General features: G+C 33.6%; 1 protein-coding gene across 1 annotated transcript; it reads left to right on the forward strand.

The window, feature by feature from the left end:
- Positions 1-6,719: 6,719 nt before the first annotated feature.
- Positions 6,720-10,794, forward strand: LOC118034437 (putative receptor protein kinase ZmPK1). Its single transcript, XM_035039727.2, has 4 exons — positions 6,720-9,224; positions 9,669-9,755; positions 10,358-10,522; positions 10,618-10,794. Exons 1-4 carry the CDS (start codon positions 6,867-6,869, stop codon positions 10,792-10,794), a joined length of 2,787 nt encoding a protein of 928 aa, XP_034895618.2. The 5' UTR covers positions 6,720-6,866.
- Positions 10,795-17,061: the final 6,267 nt, after the last annotated feature.

Consider the following 17,061-nt stretch of genomic DNA (forward strand, 5'->3'; position numbering starts at 1 on the left):
AACAACAACAACAACAACAACAACAACATTGATGATAATGATAGTGATAATGAGTTAAAGAGGACTTTAAGATGTAAGATTAATGTAAAGATTAAACAATGATAAAAACAATTGTCAAGGTTAGAGGATCCACTATGGTATTTCAAATAAGTATAATATAAACTCTTTTTATTACTCAATTGGAAACCACATACAAATAAGGTTCTAATCAGATAATTTATCATTAATAACTCATTATAAATTATTAATATGATCATATTAATTATCTTATTTAAGTAACACCAAACTTTTAAATATTATTAGGAATTCATGATGCTAACTTATGTTATCAACAAATCAAGTTCCTTTCATAGCATAGGTGTAGGTTATACCATATGGTTGGCTATGAAAGTGCCAAGCATTTGTTATATCAAATGTTACACAACACAAATCTAGATTAACCATTTAACAAGTAAGGTATTAAGAATTAATAAGATAAAAAAATGATAAGACATGTTAATTGCAAGTTGTTTAGGATATAAGCATTGAAGTTTATATTATACTTATCCTAACACTATTAGTGAAACCTTTTCACCTTAACATAATGAACTTAGCTAAACATAATGAAGAAGAGAAACATAAATAAACAAGATAAGAACATAATTATATAAGTATAGTAAAGGAAATGAAAAGCATAAACAAGAGATTAAGAAAAATATAAAATGGAATAAAACTTGAACATTACAAAATACAAAGAAAGAAAGCAAGAGCAAGATCTTGATCTGAACAACCAAGATACCTAAATGCATGGAAAATACCACCTTTTATAGGCCAAAATTTAGAACTATTGATTTGATGAGTAATTGTTGAGTGGGTGGCCACATCTTGACTTAGTGACAATCCTTATCTTCTTGTTTGAACAAAATGTCATTACTAACGTCATAATTTGAACCGATTGGCTCATGAAAGTTCTTGGAAATTGTCTCAGCTTTCTAACAAAAAAAGAATCGATGCATTTGGACTTCTACAACTTGAGATATAGGTTGAACACTGAATAATGTCTGGGTTGTAGGACATATTCTAACTTCTTCGTTGTTGCTATAATTTGAACTTAAAAACGACCTTTTTAAATTTTGAACTCCATATGAAAGTTTTAGACCTATGTCTTATATTTCTAGCCATATAAACCAAACTAAAATCCAAGATCTATAGCTCCAGATATGACCTAATGACTGAACAGTGTTCCAGTTTGGACTGAACCAACATCTCTTTTCCAAGCTTAGCCCTTTCTTTGTCTTCTCAATTTCAGCAGTTAAACTCATCAATCAATCTTTTTATTTATGTGATAGTCCTATATTTAAGATGAATATTTACCATAAATTAAAGGTATCTTATAGTTTTAGACATGTTATTATAAAACATACTCTAATTGAGTTATTGATACTTCAAGTGCAAAATAATGATATAAAACCTTGATAAAAATGCACTTTTAAGTACTAATCATCTAACCTTGAGTGACTTAACACATCAAAATAAATTAAATTAGGTAGATAATATAGTTTATCAATCATATATGTATATGACTTTTAAATCAGTTAGGTGACAATTCTTTGTTTAAACATACCTTATATGTGTCGCCAAACCCATGCCTCTAACCTCATATGATCATAAGTGACTTATCCAAATCATATAGGTTAGTTAAATGAAGACCAATTTTATAGCATTAAATATATTTGATTAATGGTAACCTTGAGTGAATCAACAAGTTATCCATAAATAAAACTCTAGTTTTATGCATATAAAATCGGAAAGCAACCATTTATGTTTTTACATGTACTTAATATATTAATGACGGATTTATTATCATTTAATTAGGGTTTATACATAATGTGACATAATATATATACATTTTACACATAACAATATATATAAATATACAACTAACGCATGTCATTCTAATTACATGATTATGGACATATCTAAGCTAATTCTCTCGAGCCATTGAAGAGAATTATGTGGTCAAAATCTAGATAACTACAACGAATCCTTATAAGTCCTTTGTGAGCATCATGGTTGTATCCTTTTACCGCCATTCTTTCTTTATCTTAGATTATAAAATAATTTTTTCTATTTAAATTCTTATATTTTTAAATTACATAACATTTACATAATTAACCAAGAAACCTCGAGTTATATTCGTGGGAAATTATATGAGAAACAATTTCATAACTTGAAAGAAAAATAAAGAAAAGGCAGGATATGACTTGCAAACCCTATTTAATATTACAATCATTCAACTATAAAAACACAATCGTATTGGTTGTGTTTCTTGATGAGATCTATGGTGGTTTGCCATTGATAAAGGGTGCAATCAACAATAGTATGGTAAAGTACAAACATTATATCCCTAGACTTTATGATATTATTAATAAATTGCACGAATCTTGTATGTTTAGTAATAATGATTCGAAAATTGGTTATAACATTGTTAAGATGAATGAAGGGGTTGAAGAGAAAAATAGCTTTATGACTAAAACTTAGCTGGTTTTTCCATAGAACCAACGAGTTTGGGTTTATGTGGTTTTGTAGGAAACTTGGAGACCATGGTGAGGTATTTTTGGCCTTTAGATCTAGAGAGAAAGGCTTTAAACCTTTAATGGGAACCGTCTAAGGGTTTCTATGTGAGAGCACACAAAAAAAATATGTGGTTTTCTGCAAATGGGTGTTCTTGTCAAGGCTGATTGGGTTGGTCACTTTCGTAGCTTTGTTAGAGCAACTCTGACATCACTATTGCCTGAGACCACCTAAACTTGGTAGAGGGGGTGCACATCTTTAGATCGAATCCATTCTTGCTCAATTTGAAAGTCTATAACTCCACATTGAAATGTTTGAAAATTCCCACTCAAACAATATGATGACTGAAACTGTAATGCTGGCTAACTAGGGACAAGATATTACGGAGATCAATGGAAAATATGGGATGTAAATGTTTGAATTTAAAGATATGGGGTTGTAGAGGGGGTGTTTCTCAATTGAATGATAGTAGTTGCAACTTTTAAAGTGGTTAGAAACGTCACATTTATTCATTTGAAAGTGCCTACGGGATTAACCAAACATTGAAAAAGAAGATGCACGGTACCTTGAACGATGTCATTTTAGTTAATCCCTATAAATTAATTAGGGTTTCTTTATTTGAAATCTGACAATTTTTAATTTGATCCTTATTCTTCTGATTTTGTTTGATTTTATCCATGATTTCCCCTTAACTTTCTAATTCCATGTAGTTACATCCCTATCAGTTTCAATTGTCAGCCCTAATTTTGAGCGTCTTTTAAAAATTGATCCTTGGTCTCTAATTTGTTCAATTAGATCCTTTGATTATCATCAAACTTTCAATTTTCTTTGATTTGACCCCTGATTTCACCTAATTTTAGTCTTTAAAGTTGCACATGTTTTGCTAGTTGGTCCTTGGTTCACAAATTGTTCAATTAAGTCTTTATTTGCTCACCAAACTTTGAGTCTTATATAATCAAGATCCTGATTTGACCAATTAAACTTTTCAAGATCCAATTTATGTCCCTAAACTTTATTTGTTTTAATTGACATCAAAATTGACTTTAAAAAGTTGATTTCTCTTGCTATGAAGCATTCAATAAATTTATTTAAACCTTTCAAAATTTAATTGGTCAAATCAAGATCTTAATTGTATTTTCTCTCATGGGCTCATTCGACAATCAAAATTTTATGATGCTAATTTGGACATTCTAGTCTATCAACTCTCACTTGGCATTCTGATCTTTCATTAACAAACATTGGCAGTTCCTATTAGGCCTGCTTCATATGTATTTCCTTGTATACATTTGTATTTTCCCCCCCTATTTTTGGTTAAAATATGTAACAACATGCATTGTCAAACACACCTTAAAAACCTTAAAATATATTTTTTCTTTGATAAATTTTAGCTTTGCAAAATATTATCTTAAACCTTAAAGGCTCGACCTAATCACGTGAATTGGGCTTCCTAGCCTTTCCCAAGACCCATGAACACAACCCATGATTCAAATAGAATTTGTGAAGATCAAATGGTGTTTTTTTGCTGAATATTCTCAAGAAGAAGAAGCACAGTATAAGAACCAAGAAATCAAATAGACCAAATTGCATCATATCACAGACACAAAGAGCTATACCATGTAAAATTCAAGTTGAAGGACTCATTCGCATGTCTTTCATAAATTAGTCCTTAGTTTTTATATTATGCAATTTGGTCAGCAATTGACCATTAAACTTAATTTGTCAAAATTTGACCCCTAATCCAATAAATTCTAATACTTGAATGTAGACACATTTTGCATCATGGTTCTTGGTTTTGAATCTCTTCAATTAAACCCATAATTGGCATTTAAAATTTTTTTTTCTTCAAAATTGGTCCTCAAAGCTTCTAGTTCTTACAATTTGACTCGATTCAGGCTTCTAAACTTAATGGTTCTTCAATTAAATCCTTAATGAAGTCAATTAAACCAATTAAAATTTTAGCTAAGTCCTTGAACTTAATTAATTCTTTTAATTTATCTAAATTGACTTTCAAACTTAATTTTACTTTTTATTAAGCCCTTGATTTAATCAATTAGGGCCATTAAAAGTTCAATTAAGTCCCTGAACTTGATTATTTTACAAGTTTGCCCTGATTTTCAATATCGTTCTTCAATTTGGTTGCAAATTCTCATTGTTTTCTTCAATTAGGCTCTCCACTGCTACAATTGAGTTTTCAACCTTTGTTATTTGGTATAATTTGATCCTCTAACTTCTAATTTATACGATTAAATTGCTATTTAGCCTATTTTTACCACCTTCAAATTTCTTGTTCATTTGTGACCCTAAAATAATTTTTAGTTTTTATTGTTTTGATTTTTTTTGGATTTTTGAATATTTTAAAAGAAGAAAATATTTCTTACATAAAAGACTTTTGTGGGCCCAAAATTAGATTATGACAAAGATGATAAAGGAAAAAATTATTTTTAAGCTGTATGAATGGTTAATCATGCATTTTGAACTTACTAATGCAACTAATACTTTTATAAAAATTATGACTCATGTGTTGCATGTATTCATAGATAAATTTATAGTTTTATATTTTTATGATATTCTAATCTATAGAAAAATATTCACATTTCAATTAAAAAAAGGCAATTATTGGTCACAACAAAATAAATAAAACTAAAATCAATCAAGTGTAATGAAATAGACCATATTATAAGAGTCATTATGGACTAGGAAGTTTAAAAGAACTATAAGTAACAAGAGACCAAGGAAAATGATCAATCATAACAATTTGAATTTGCAAGGTTGTTTCGTACCACCTTTGAATATTAAATTCTTATTATATAGTTTCTCCTTATGAATAATTAACAAAAAATATAATTGACCAACAAATTATTTGACAGGTTAACAGCAACCCTTAGATATACCCTACAAAGACTTTGGGTGTAATGCTGGCCGGTCATCAGCGATACGAGAAAGTTAAGAGAGCTTGTCCGGCATAGCACATGCGACGTCCTTCCCCCACTGAATTTAAAAACCCAATTCTGCATATTATTAATGGAAAAGAGAGGTGAAAACCAAGGGAATATATATATATATATATATATTCTGTACTGAAATTTGGTCAACAGAAAATTATTGACATTAATTTCAATCAATATGCCATTCAAGCTACGTATTAATATGGCCCCCCTCCCATCATCCTTAAGTTTACTAATTTCTGACAATTGATTTGATTTGAAAATTCATTACAGGCAATAATCACAACAACTAATATGAATATATATATATATATATATATATATATATATATATATATATATATATTAAACAGGAGACATTTAAGAGCAATGTCATGCACTTAAAAATAAAAGGCAAGATAAATTTCTATAGACTAAAGTAGGCGTAGGATATAAGGTTGTTTAATTCAATTTCAATCAATAAAAATAATTAAGCATTGATAATAAGTTGGGAAAAAATAAAATGTCTTTTTATTAAACGATCAAGATTAGCTTACAACACACAAGAGAGGAAAACATATATACAGCTTGTTCTATTTCAAAATAAGATTTATTTATGTTTTTGATGAATAAATTAGGATTGTTTGTTTTTTAAATCCCATTTAGTGTTACACTAACTTTTACTCTGACAATATTAGGATTAAAACAATACAATTTATGAATCTTTTAATTTTAAAATATTGTATATAAAATTATATGTAATTTGAATAGAAATTATTTTATCTGCATTTATAAAAAAATTATGAATTAATTTTTTTATATTTCTAATAAAATTTGCGTCAAGAAATAATAAAAACATTATGAATCATTTTCTCGAGAGGAGTCAAAACCCAAGATATATATATATATATATATATATATATATATATATATTTGTGTGTGTGTGTTTTAATAGTTTAATAAATTTTAAAGTAATTTTATTTTTGATGGATTTTTATTTATTATTTTCTTGTTTTATAAAGTTTTGGTAATAAAAAATGAAGTCTCAATAAAATATTATATTGGTTGGAATGTTTTAAGAAAAAAAATATTGTGTTATTTAGGGTTTTACATAATGTTTAATTAACCAGACCAATTCCTTGAGATTATTCTTGGTTTCCTTTATGGTTAGGAAATATGATTTATAAAGATTAATGACCGAACATCTCTTTTACGTTCGGTACTTTCCCCTTCAAAGGCTTCTTCAGGTCTATAGTCCTTCCAACCAGCCAAAATTGAAATTCCTTTGAATTGATCTTCCTTTGAATCTGTTTGCATGAATCGTCACCACACATTTATAAAGACATATTCCGGTGTGCAGAGGAAGCTCTATCAATTTTCTCAAAACTCATGGCTATATCAATTATCTTGCCTTTTCTGCCTTTGATTTTCTTCTCTTCATTTTCATCTTCGACAATTGACAGATTAAGCGGATCCTCATCTTTATCAGTGGAACATGCAGACGATGTTTTGACTTCGCCGAATGGCGATTTCTCGGCGGGGTTTTTCCCTGTCGGAGATAATGCTTACTGCTTTGCTATATGGTTTTGTGAGCCATATAGTGAAGGCAACCGCACCATTGTTTGGATGGCAAACCGTGACCAACCAGTTAACGGAAGAAAGTCAGAGCTTTCTCTACGTAAATCGGGTAATGCCATCATTACCGATGCTGGCCGTCTCACTGTTTGGTCCACAAACACTGTTTCAGAATCCCCTGTGTTTCTATACCTCCATGAAAATGGTAATCTTATACTACAAAACTCGGAAGGTGGTGTGCTTTGGCAAAGCTTCGATTCTCCGACAGATACTCTACTTCCTCAGCAACTACTCACCAAGGATATGCAGCTTGTTTCATCTAGAAGCCAAGGAAACTTTTCTTCAAGATTCTATAAGCTTTATTTTGATGACGATAACGTTCTCCGTCTTCTGTACGGAGGTCCTGAAATCAGCGTATATTGGCCGGATCCGGAGCTTCTGAGCTGGGAAGCTTCGAGGTCAACTTATAACAGCAGCCGAATTGCTTTTCTAGATTCATTGGGTTACTTTAGCTCATCTGACAATTTTACTTTTATGTCTGCTGATTATGGAGAAAGATTCCAGAGAATATTGAAACTAGATTTCGATGGTAATATTCGGCTATACAGTCGAAAATACAGGATGGACAAGTGGACTGTTTCATGGCAAGCCATGTCTCAACCTTGCAGGATTCACGGGACCTGTGGACCTAACAGTATTTGTAGCTACGTTCCTCACTTTGGTAGGAAATGTTCATGCCTTCCAGGATTCAAGATCAGGGATCGTACGGACTGGTCATTGGGTTGTGTACAAGAATTCAATCTCACTTGTACCAGAAATGAGATACGTTTCCTTAAGCTGTCTAATGTTGAGTTTTTTGGCTACGACTATGGCTTCTTCCCCAATTGCACCTTTGGAATGTGTGAAAACTTGTGCTTGCAGATATGTGACTGCAAAGGATTCCAGTTCAAGTTCATCAAGCACGACCATCCCAGTAACATTCCTTATTGTTACCCCAAGACACAGCTGCTGAATGGGCATCATTCACCAAATTTCGAAGGAGACATGTATCTGAAGGTGCCGAAAACCTTGCCTATTCAAGAAACTGGGTTAGATTGCTCCAGCACAGTTGTCAAGCAGCTGAACAGAACATACACAAAACACCAAGAAAATGCATCACTAAAGTTTGTCGTTCGATTTGCGATGGTAGTTGGATCGGTTGAGCTCGGTGTCATTTTCATAGTGTGGTGTTTTCTTATAAGAACTCACCGGAACTCTAGCGAAGGTACCCAAAATTACCACAGAATTACCACTGGCTTCAGAAAATTCACCCTTTCAGAGCTAAAAAAGGCGACTCAAGGATTTAGCAAAGAGATTGGAAGAGGTTCTGGAGGAGTTGTTTACAAGGGAATGTTATCTGATCATAGAATAGCAGCCGTTAAGCGACTGAATGATGCTTACCAAGGAGAAGCAGAGTTCCAGGCAGAAGTTAGCACAATTGGGAAACTTAATCACATGAACTTGACAGAGATGTGGGGATATTGTGCAGAAGGAAAGCACAGGCTTTTGGTATACAAGTACATGGAGCATGGATCCTTGGCAGAACAACTCTCTTCCAATTCACTTGGTTGGGAAAAGAGGTTTGACATCGCAGTAGGGACTGCTAAAGGCCTTGCTTATTTACATGAAGAATGCCTAGAGTGGGTTTTACATTGTGATGTAAAGCCTCAGAACATACTTCTCGACAGCAACTACCAGCCAAAGGTGTCAGATTTTGGATTATCTCGGCCACTAAAAAGAGGTAGCCAAGTTATCGAAGGCTTCTCAAAGATAAGAGGAACTAGAGGTTACATGGCTCCGGAGTGGGTTTTCAATCTGCCCATCACCTCCAAAGTGGATGTTTATAGCTATGGCATGGTATTGCTGGAGATGATCAGTGGAAAGTGTCCAGCAGAGGAGATAGAGAACAGGAGGCTGGTTACATGGGTGAGAGAAAAGATGAAGCAAGCTCCTGAAATGAGCTCTTGGATAGAAATGATCATAGACCCCAAATTGGAAGGAAAATATGACAAGGGTAGGATGGAAATCCTGTTTGAGGTGGCTCTAAAATGTGTAGCTGAAGACAGAGATGCGAGACCAACAATGAGCCAAGTAGTTGAAATGATTTTGCATCAGGAAAATGATTCTGAACTTGTCTAATCCACTGTAAGCATATAATAGTCTTAATTATTGTTATTGTGTTCTCTATGTTGTGATAAACTCAATCATCCACCAACTACCATCTGCAGCCATCAACTATCAACCACCCAAACACCACTTGAAGTTTGAATTTTCTTATTTTCAATTTGTGTATAAATAAGTAGTTAAGTTTATGTTATTATGTGTGAGAAAGAAAAGAGAGAAACTCTAGAGAGAAAGAGAGGGTGTGTATTAAGAGTGTTTTGTTTGTATTTTGTAAGCTTGTGGTTTTAAAATAAAACCATGTGTTTTATTCCCTCTGAGTGTTCCAAAGTCACCACCAGTGGTTTCTCACACCAACATTTAGTATTAGAGCCTTGTTCGTCAAAAAACAGAAGAGTTTTTGGGATATACCTGAATTTTCAAAGTTGTCAAAAACACATTTTGATCATTACACAGTGTAGGGTTCATCCATACGAACTCACTGGTGCAAAAATAAGCATCACTGGAGAAGAAGGTAGCTCATACACACCGCCTAAAAGTTTGGTACTGTAGCCCACGCGCAGCCGATGCGACTAGAGGAAGAAGACAACTGAGCCACACGCACGACATATTTGAGCCGCACCAAGCTGCTGCCTAGCCGAGCTGTAAGTTGTGCCACCAGCCGCGCTTAAGAATATTCCAGAGAATATTCCCGGTTCAACCCTAGCGAACCGCCCAACGTCCAGAATCGGTTTCCTAACCAATTCAACCCATTTCTGCCCTATTTTCAACAAAGTAATACCGAATACCTACTGTTTTGAGCATTCCAGATTGATCTATGGTGTCTGTTTTGCTAAATTCAACTCCTAGTAGGTGATATAGTCATTCAAAAAGCAAAATGATTATAGAAAATGCACAAACACTCATCCCGAAGCTAACCAAAGACAACTATGATAATTGGTGTATCAAATTGAAGGCATTTCTTAGCTCACAAGAGTGTATAGAGATTGTGGATTAATATGGTTATGATGAACCAGAGTCCAAAGAAGCAGAAGATTCATTACAAGAGGCACAAAAACAAGTCCTGAGAGCCAATAGAAAGAAAGACAACAAAGCAAAGACCATCATATATCAAGGTCTTGATGAAGCCACATTTGAGATCACAGCTTCCACATAAACTTCAAAAGGAAGGAGTCAACAAAGACGAGAATGATTTCAACAATTTCAAGGAAGAGGATCTTGGAATACAGGATTCAAAGGAAGAGGAGGTAGAAACACAACCAGAGGAGGTCGGGGACAACAAGCATTTACTCCTAAAGGAAGAGGAGGCGGTTACAATAACTGTGACAAGAGAAATATCAAGTTTTATAGTTGCAATCAATTTGGGCACTATAGCACTGAATGTCGAAGGAATGCTCTATTAGAGGTACGCGAACAAGCCAACTATGTAGAGGAGGATGCCATCATCAGAGGACTAGCTGCATTATTAGTCCAACAAGGACTAGGTGAGAATTATGAGAATATTTGGTATCTAGATTCTAGAGCCAACAATCAAATGTGTGGCCAACGGGATCTATTTGGTGATCTAGATGAGACCATATAAGGTCTAGTCACATTTGGAGATACCTCAAAAGTTCCAGTAAAAGGTAAAGGCAACATCCCAATCAAGTTGAAGAATAGCGATCATAGCTACATCGCAGATGTTTACTATGTTCTAGCCATAAAGCACAATATGTTGAGTATAAGTCAACTTATGGAGAAAGGTTATACTCTTTACATGAAGAATTGTCATCTGATAGTCAAAGACTACAATGGGAGATTAATTACCTATATGAAGATGTCTAAGAATAGGATGTTTCCTTTAAACATCCAATATGATGCCGCAAAGTGTTTGAGTGCCATCACCAACAATGAAGAGTGGCTCTAGCGCCTAAGGCTTGGACATCTGAATTTCATAAGTCTGAAGATGCTAGCAAGCAAGAAGATGGTCAAAGGTATGCCCCACATTGATCATCCAGATGAAGTCTGTGAGAGTTGTGTCCTCAGCAAACATCACAGATCCAGTTTTGCCAAAGAAGTCAACTAGAAAGCAAATAAGCCATGGAGTTAGTGGACACAGATGTATCTCCCATAAAGCCCATGTCAACTGGACAAAATAGGTACTTCCTTACTTTCATTGATGATTTTAGCAGAAAGACATGAGTATACTTTTTGAAGAGGAAGTCAGAAGTATTCAATTGTTTTAAATATTTTGAAGCAATTATTGAGAAACAAAGTGGTTATAAGATCAGAATCGTGAGATCTGATCAAGGTGGAGAATATACAATAAATGACTTTGAAGCCTTTTGTACACAACAGGGCATCAGACATCAGACAACACCAGCTTATACACCATAGCTGAATGGTGTAGCTGAGAGAAAGAATCAAATGATTCTTGATATGGCAAGAAGTCTACTCAAAGCAAAAAAGTTGCCCAAACAATACTGGGTTGAAGCTGTATCATGTGCAATGTATTTACTGAATCGCTGCCCAACCAGAAGTTTGCAAGCTGTCACTCCAAAAGAAGCATGGAGTGGTCATAAACCAAGTGTTACTCACCTTTTGAGTCTTTGGTTGTGTGGCATATGCAAAGATTCCAGATGCAAAAAGGACCAAACTCAATGATAAAAGCGAGAAATGCATCTTTGTCAGATATGGTGATAAAAGGATGGGATACAAGTTGTACAATCCCATCACAAAAAAGTAATAATGAGTAGAGATGTTATCTTTGAAGAAGATAAATCTTGGCAGTGGAATGATGATAAAAAAGAAGTAAAATGGATCAGTTTTAATTTGATCCTTGAAGACGAAGTGGAAGTACCAACAGTACTTACAGAAGGTCTAATGTTACCAGCAGATGAACCACAAAGTTCGGTACACAGATTCCCTGTATTCAACAGGAGAAACACACCAGAATCATCATCATCAACACCACCATCAACACCCTAAACCCTGTATCTAGAAGAGTTGTATGATGCCACTCAAGTCATGGAAGATATAACTCTATTTTGTTTCTTCGCAGATAGTGACCTACTTAGCTTTAATGAAGCTATCACAGAAAAGAAGTGGATAGAAGCAATGGATGAAGAAATACATGCCATTGAAAAGAATGACACCTGGAAGTTGACTAATATACTAGAAAATAAGAAAGCAATTGGTGTCAAATGGGTCTATAAGACGAAGAAGAATGCAAAAGGCAAAGTATAAAGATACAAAGCAAGATTAGTGGCAAAAGACTACAAACAGAGAGAAGGCATTAACTATGGAGAAGTATTTGCTCCAGTAACCCGGCTAGAGATAATTAGACTGATGATCTCACTAGTTGCACAACATAAATGGAAGATCTATCAACTCGATGTGAAGTCAACATTTCTGAATGGCTTCCTAGAAGAAGAGATCTATGTTGAACAACCACTTGGATACATTAAAGCTAAAAATGAAGGCAAAGTTTACAAGTTGAAGAGAGCCCTCTGTGGTTTGAAGCAAGCTCCGCGTGGATTTGAAAAATATCCATATGAACACGCAATATATGTGAAGAAAGAAGCAGATGGCAGCATATTATTTGCATGCCTATATGTTGATGACTTGATATTCACCAGCAACAATCCTACCACGTTTAAAAACTTCAAGAAAAAAATGGTATAGGAGTTTGAGATGACCGACATTGGTCTAATGGCACATTTTCTTGGCTTAGAAGTAACGCAGAAAGAAGAAGGGATTTTTGTATCCCAAAGTGGTTACGCCAAAGATATTCTTGAAAGGTTCAAGATAGAAAGATGCAATCTGGTATCAACTCCAGTTGAGAATGGAGTAGAATTGAGGAAAAGTAAAGTTGGAAATGTTAATCCAACTTTTCAAAAGCTTAGTAGGAAGCTTAAGGTACTTGACATGTACCAGACCGGAGTTGGACTTATCAATAGATATATGGAGACAACAAACCAATCTCACTTAAATGCAGCCAAGAGAATTCTTCGCTATATCAAATGAACAATAAATAAATGTATGTTTTATACCTCAAGTAAAAACTTCAATCTTGTTGGCTACTCAGATAGGGATTGGGGTAAAGATCTGGATGAAAGGAAAAGCACAACTAGATTTATCTTTTTCATGGGAGATACATCTTTCATATGGTTATCCAAGAAGCAATCGATAGTAATGTTAGCAAGCTGTGAAGCTAAGTATGTTGCTGCCAACTCAGTTATATGCCATTTAATATGGTTAAGGAATATGCTGAAATTTTTGGGATTTCCTCAAGAAAGTCCTACAAAGATTTATATTGATAATCGATCAGTGATTGCATTAGCCAAAAATCCAGTGTATCATGAAAAAAGTAAACACATCGATACACGTCATCATTTTATCCGAGAGCATATGAAGAACAAAGAAGTTGAACTGATATCCTGCAAAACAAATGATCAAGTTGCAAATATCTTTACAAAGCCATTGAAGGGAGAAATATTTATCAAATTGAAGTTCATGCTTGGTATGACATCCCTTGATTGAGTTTAAAGGGGGAATTTGTTATGGTAAACTCAATCAACCACCAACTACCACTTGCAGCCACCAACTATCAACCACTCACAACCTACAGCCACCAATTATCAACCACCCAAACACCATTTGAAGTTTGAATTTTCTTACTTTCAATTTGTGTATAAATAAGCAGTTAAGTTTATGTTATTATGTGTGGAAAAGAAAAAAGAGAAAGAGAGGGTGTGTATTAAGAGTGTTTTGTTTGTATTTTGTAAGCTTGTTATTTTGAAATAAAACCGTGTGCTTTATCCCCTCTAAGTGTTCCAAAGCCACCACCAGTGGTTTCTCCCACCAACACTCTAAGCATATATGTCTGTGTTTCTGTGTATGTTAGTACGAAGTAGTGATCTATGTATTTTCCTCCAGTCAGAATAATAGTATATGTTTTTCACAAGGATTTGTGTCCTTCAGAATGCTTCTGAGTAGTGTTGTCTCGTGCACTAGTTTTAGTATTTATGAAAGTGATAATGCGAAGAATCTCTTTTGTCGAAAACATCTTGTGTCTTGACGAAGAATATGTATAACCGTGAAAAAAACTGATTAAATTGATTGGAATTTTAAAGAAATAATTGGTTCAGTTTTAGTTTTATAAGTCTGAAATCAAAAAACTCAAACCAAAACTGAAAAAAAAAAAAAAAAGAGCCACACTGGAAAAAATCCGAGCCAAACTGAAAAAACCAAGCCAAACCAGTTTGAACTGGTTTTTTTCTAAAATAACTGAACTGAATCACAATCGGTCGGTTTGAACTGGTTTTGGTTCAATTTCGGTTATTTAAAAAAAAAACGGTTTGGTTATTTTTTTTTTATAAAAACCAAACCCAACAAAAAATAATCACCCCTATTAAATACATTAAAGCTCTCCAAAAGGGTGGTCTAAAAGGTTAAATATATAAATTTTAAAAAATATACCAAGAAAGAGTTGTTCATAATAATTAAATATTAAAATAACAGTTATTTTCTCTCTTAAAAGCTACAAATAAAATGCATATGCAAATGCTTATCCTCGATTTTTATTTTTTAATTTTGATGTTTTGTTATTATTTTACTAAAAAAATAATTTTTATTCTTATAAACACATCATACAATTACGGTTTATTTACATAAAATAGCAATGAAAATATTTAAAGATAACTGCAATAATACTTTTTAATGGTTGTAGAATTAAAAATAACAATTAAGAAATTCAATATTATTTAGAAAACATTAACTAAAGACTTTAAAATAATAAAAGGGAGGGTATTAATTAAAATTTAAATAAATTATTAATGCAAAGTAAAAATAAATAAATAAATAAATAAAAGGGAGAGTTTTAATGAAATAAAAGAGGGGGATAGTGATAAGCTTGAAAAAAACTTCACTCAATCTGAGTGTTATTAGCAAAAACAAAGAACTTTGAAAGTTAAAATCAATTTAAGGTTTTTAGATGGATATTATCTATAAAAACAACAAGTAGAGAGAGAGACAGAGTAGGATATTTTTTCTTTTATATTGTGTTTAGAGAATCTTTTTTTTTTGTCGCTAAAACACAATATTTTATAGTAAAAAAAACCTGAAAAAATCTATTTATTATCTAGAAAAAATCTTTCAGCTTCTTTGAGTGGCAACCCTATTCCTCTATTATTTCTCCACATAGAGTTGTAATAGAATTGTAACTTGTAATAATTAAAAGACATTAAAAAAAAGGGAGAAAGATAGAAAAAAAAAACAAAGAAAGAAAGAAAGAAGGAGAACTTAATTGATCCTAGATCCAATATGTCCAACATAAAACTTGGCGTATTACCTAGCCGAGTGTGGAGTACTGAGCCTCGTCCCAACTAATTGTGAGATTAGGTTGGATTAGATTGGGTCTAGGTCCAACAAAGTTCAATTATTCAAAGAAAATTTTTAATTCATCCATCATATTGTATTGTGTTTGTTTTTCTAATTTGATGAAACATGGATGCTAACATTTATTTATTTTTATTTTAATTAAAATATTTTTTTGTTCAACTTTATTTCAAAATAGTTCAAAATATTTTCTCAAGTGCCACTGGGGAAGAAACATAGAATGTAAGATGATTTAAAAAAAAATTGTTGGTTTAGGACTCATAAGCGTTTAATAACCAAAATATATTTTGGCTTTTGTGTATCATGCTTGTGTATCCCCATGTATTTTTCCCTGAAGTCGCAAAAATGCATAAAAATATAACCCAAACATACTCTCATTTCTTAACTATGAAACTTCCATAAACTCTATAAAGGAAATCCCCACAGATTCAGCAAATAATTCCTTGCCTCCTGCACAGGATTGTGCAACCATCACTCAAGCCTAATATCAAGCTTGTAATGGCAAACAAATCTTCAAAGTAAATGCAGTGTAAATGCCAAGACGCAATCTTAGTTTGTTTCTAAATTCAAACCTGTAAACCTGTGTATATATAGGCTAACAATTGTATTATTCAGTACACCGTGAAATATACAATCCTGAGGTTTATCAATTAGCTCAATTCTCTAAATTCTTCTATCTTCATCATGGTATCAGAGCGTGAAACCTCCAACGAGAATTTGATCCCTCAAAATCAAAATCCAATCTCAACTCCATCCTCTCCAATTGAAACACCCCTGATTGCTCTCAACATCACTTCCCAGATAAATGATAAACTTACTCCCTCTACATTTCTTCAATGGCGCGCCCAATTTGAAGCCTTACTCATCGGGTATGACCTCCTTGACTATGTCACTGGAGAAAAAATTTGCCCCATACTCACCAGCACATCAATCTGTGTTGTCCAGCGGACTCACTGGATAAGGCAAGATAAGCTTATCCTCAGTGCCATTTTGGCATCAACATCTACTGTTATCACTCCTCTCATCTCCATGGCCAAGACATCAAAGGATGCATGGCATAAATTACATACTCTGTATGCGAGCAAGTCCAGAACCAGAGCTATGCAGCTTAAGGAAGAACTCACAATGATAAAGAAGGGCAATCAGCCAATTCAAACTTATCTTCACTCTGTAAAATCGTTGGCAGATGAAATCTCCCTCATAGATCACCCAATCTCTGAAGATGATCTAACGCTCTATATCCTAAATGGTCTGGGAACTGATTTTCGTGAAATTGCAGGTCCTATTCGCGCTAGAGAACGACCACTCACCTTTGAGGAACTTCATGATCTTCTTGTAAGTCATGATGCATATCTTCGCCGCCTTGAAGCCTCCTCCCATCCACTGATTGCCTATGCCAACTACACGCACAGACGGGCTTTTTATAGTCAAGACAATCAGTCTTTCAAATCTGCCCCAAAGTCCCACTTTT

The sequence above is a fragment of the Populus alba genome, chromosome 13 (assembly GCF_005239225.2).
Source record: "Populus alba chromosome 13, ASM523922v2, whole genome shotgun sequence".
Taxonomy (NCBI): domain Eukaryota; kingdom Viridiplantae; phylum Streptophyta; class Magnoliopsida; order Malpighiales; family Salicaceae; genus Populus; species Populus alba.

Bases quoted from the DNA above. Each gene is read 5' to 3' on its own strand.
- LOC118034437 (XM_035039727.2), top strand. From the start codon at position 6,867: ATGGCTATATCAATTATCTTGCCTTTTCTGCCTTTGATTTTCTTCTCT. The intron at 9,225-9,668 runs GTCTAATCCACT...ATCATTACACAG, and splicing joins AGGAAAATGATTCTGAACTT to TGTAGGGTTCATCCATACGA. The intron at 9,756-10,357 runs GTACTGTAGCCC...TTGAGATCACAG, and splicing joins ACACACCGCCTAAAAGTTTG to CTTCCACATAAACTTCAAAA.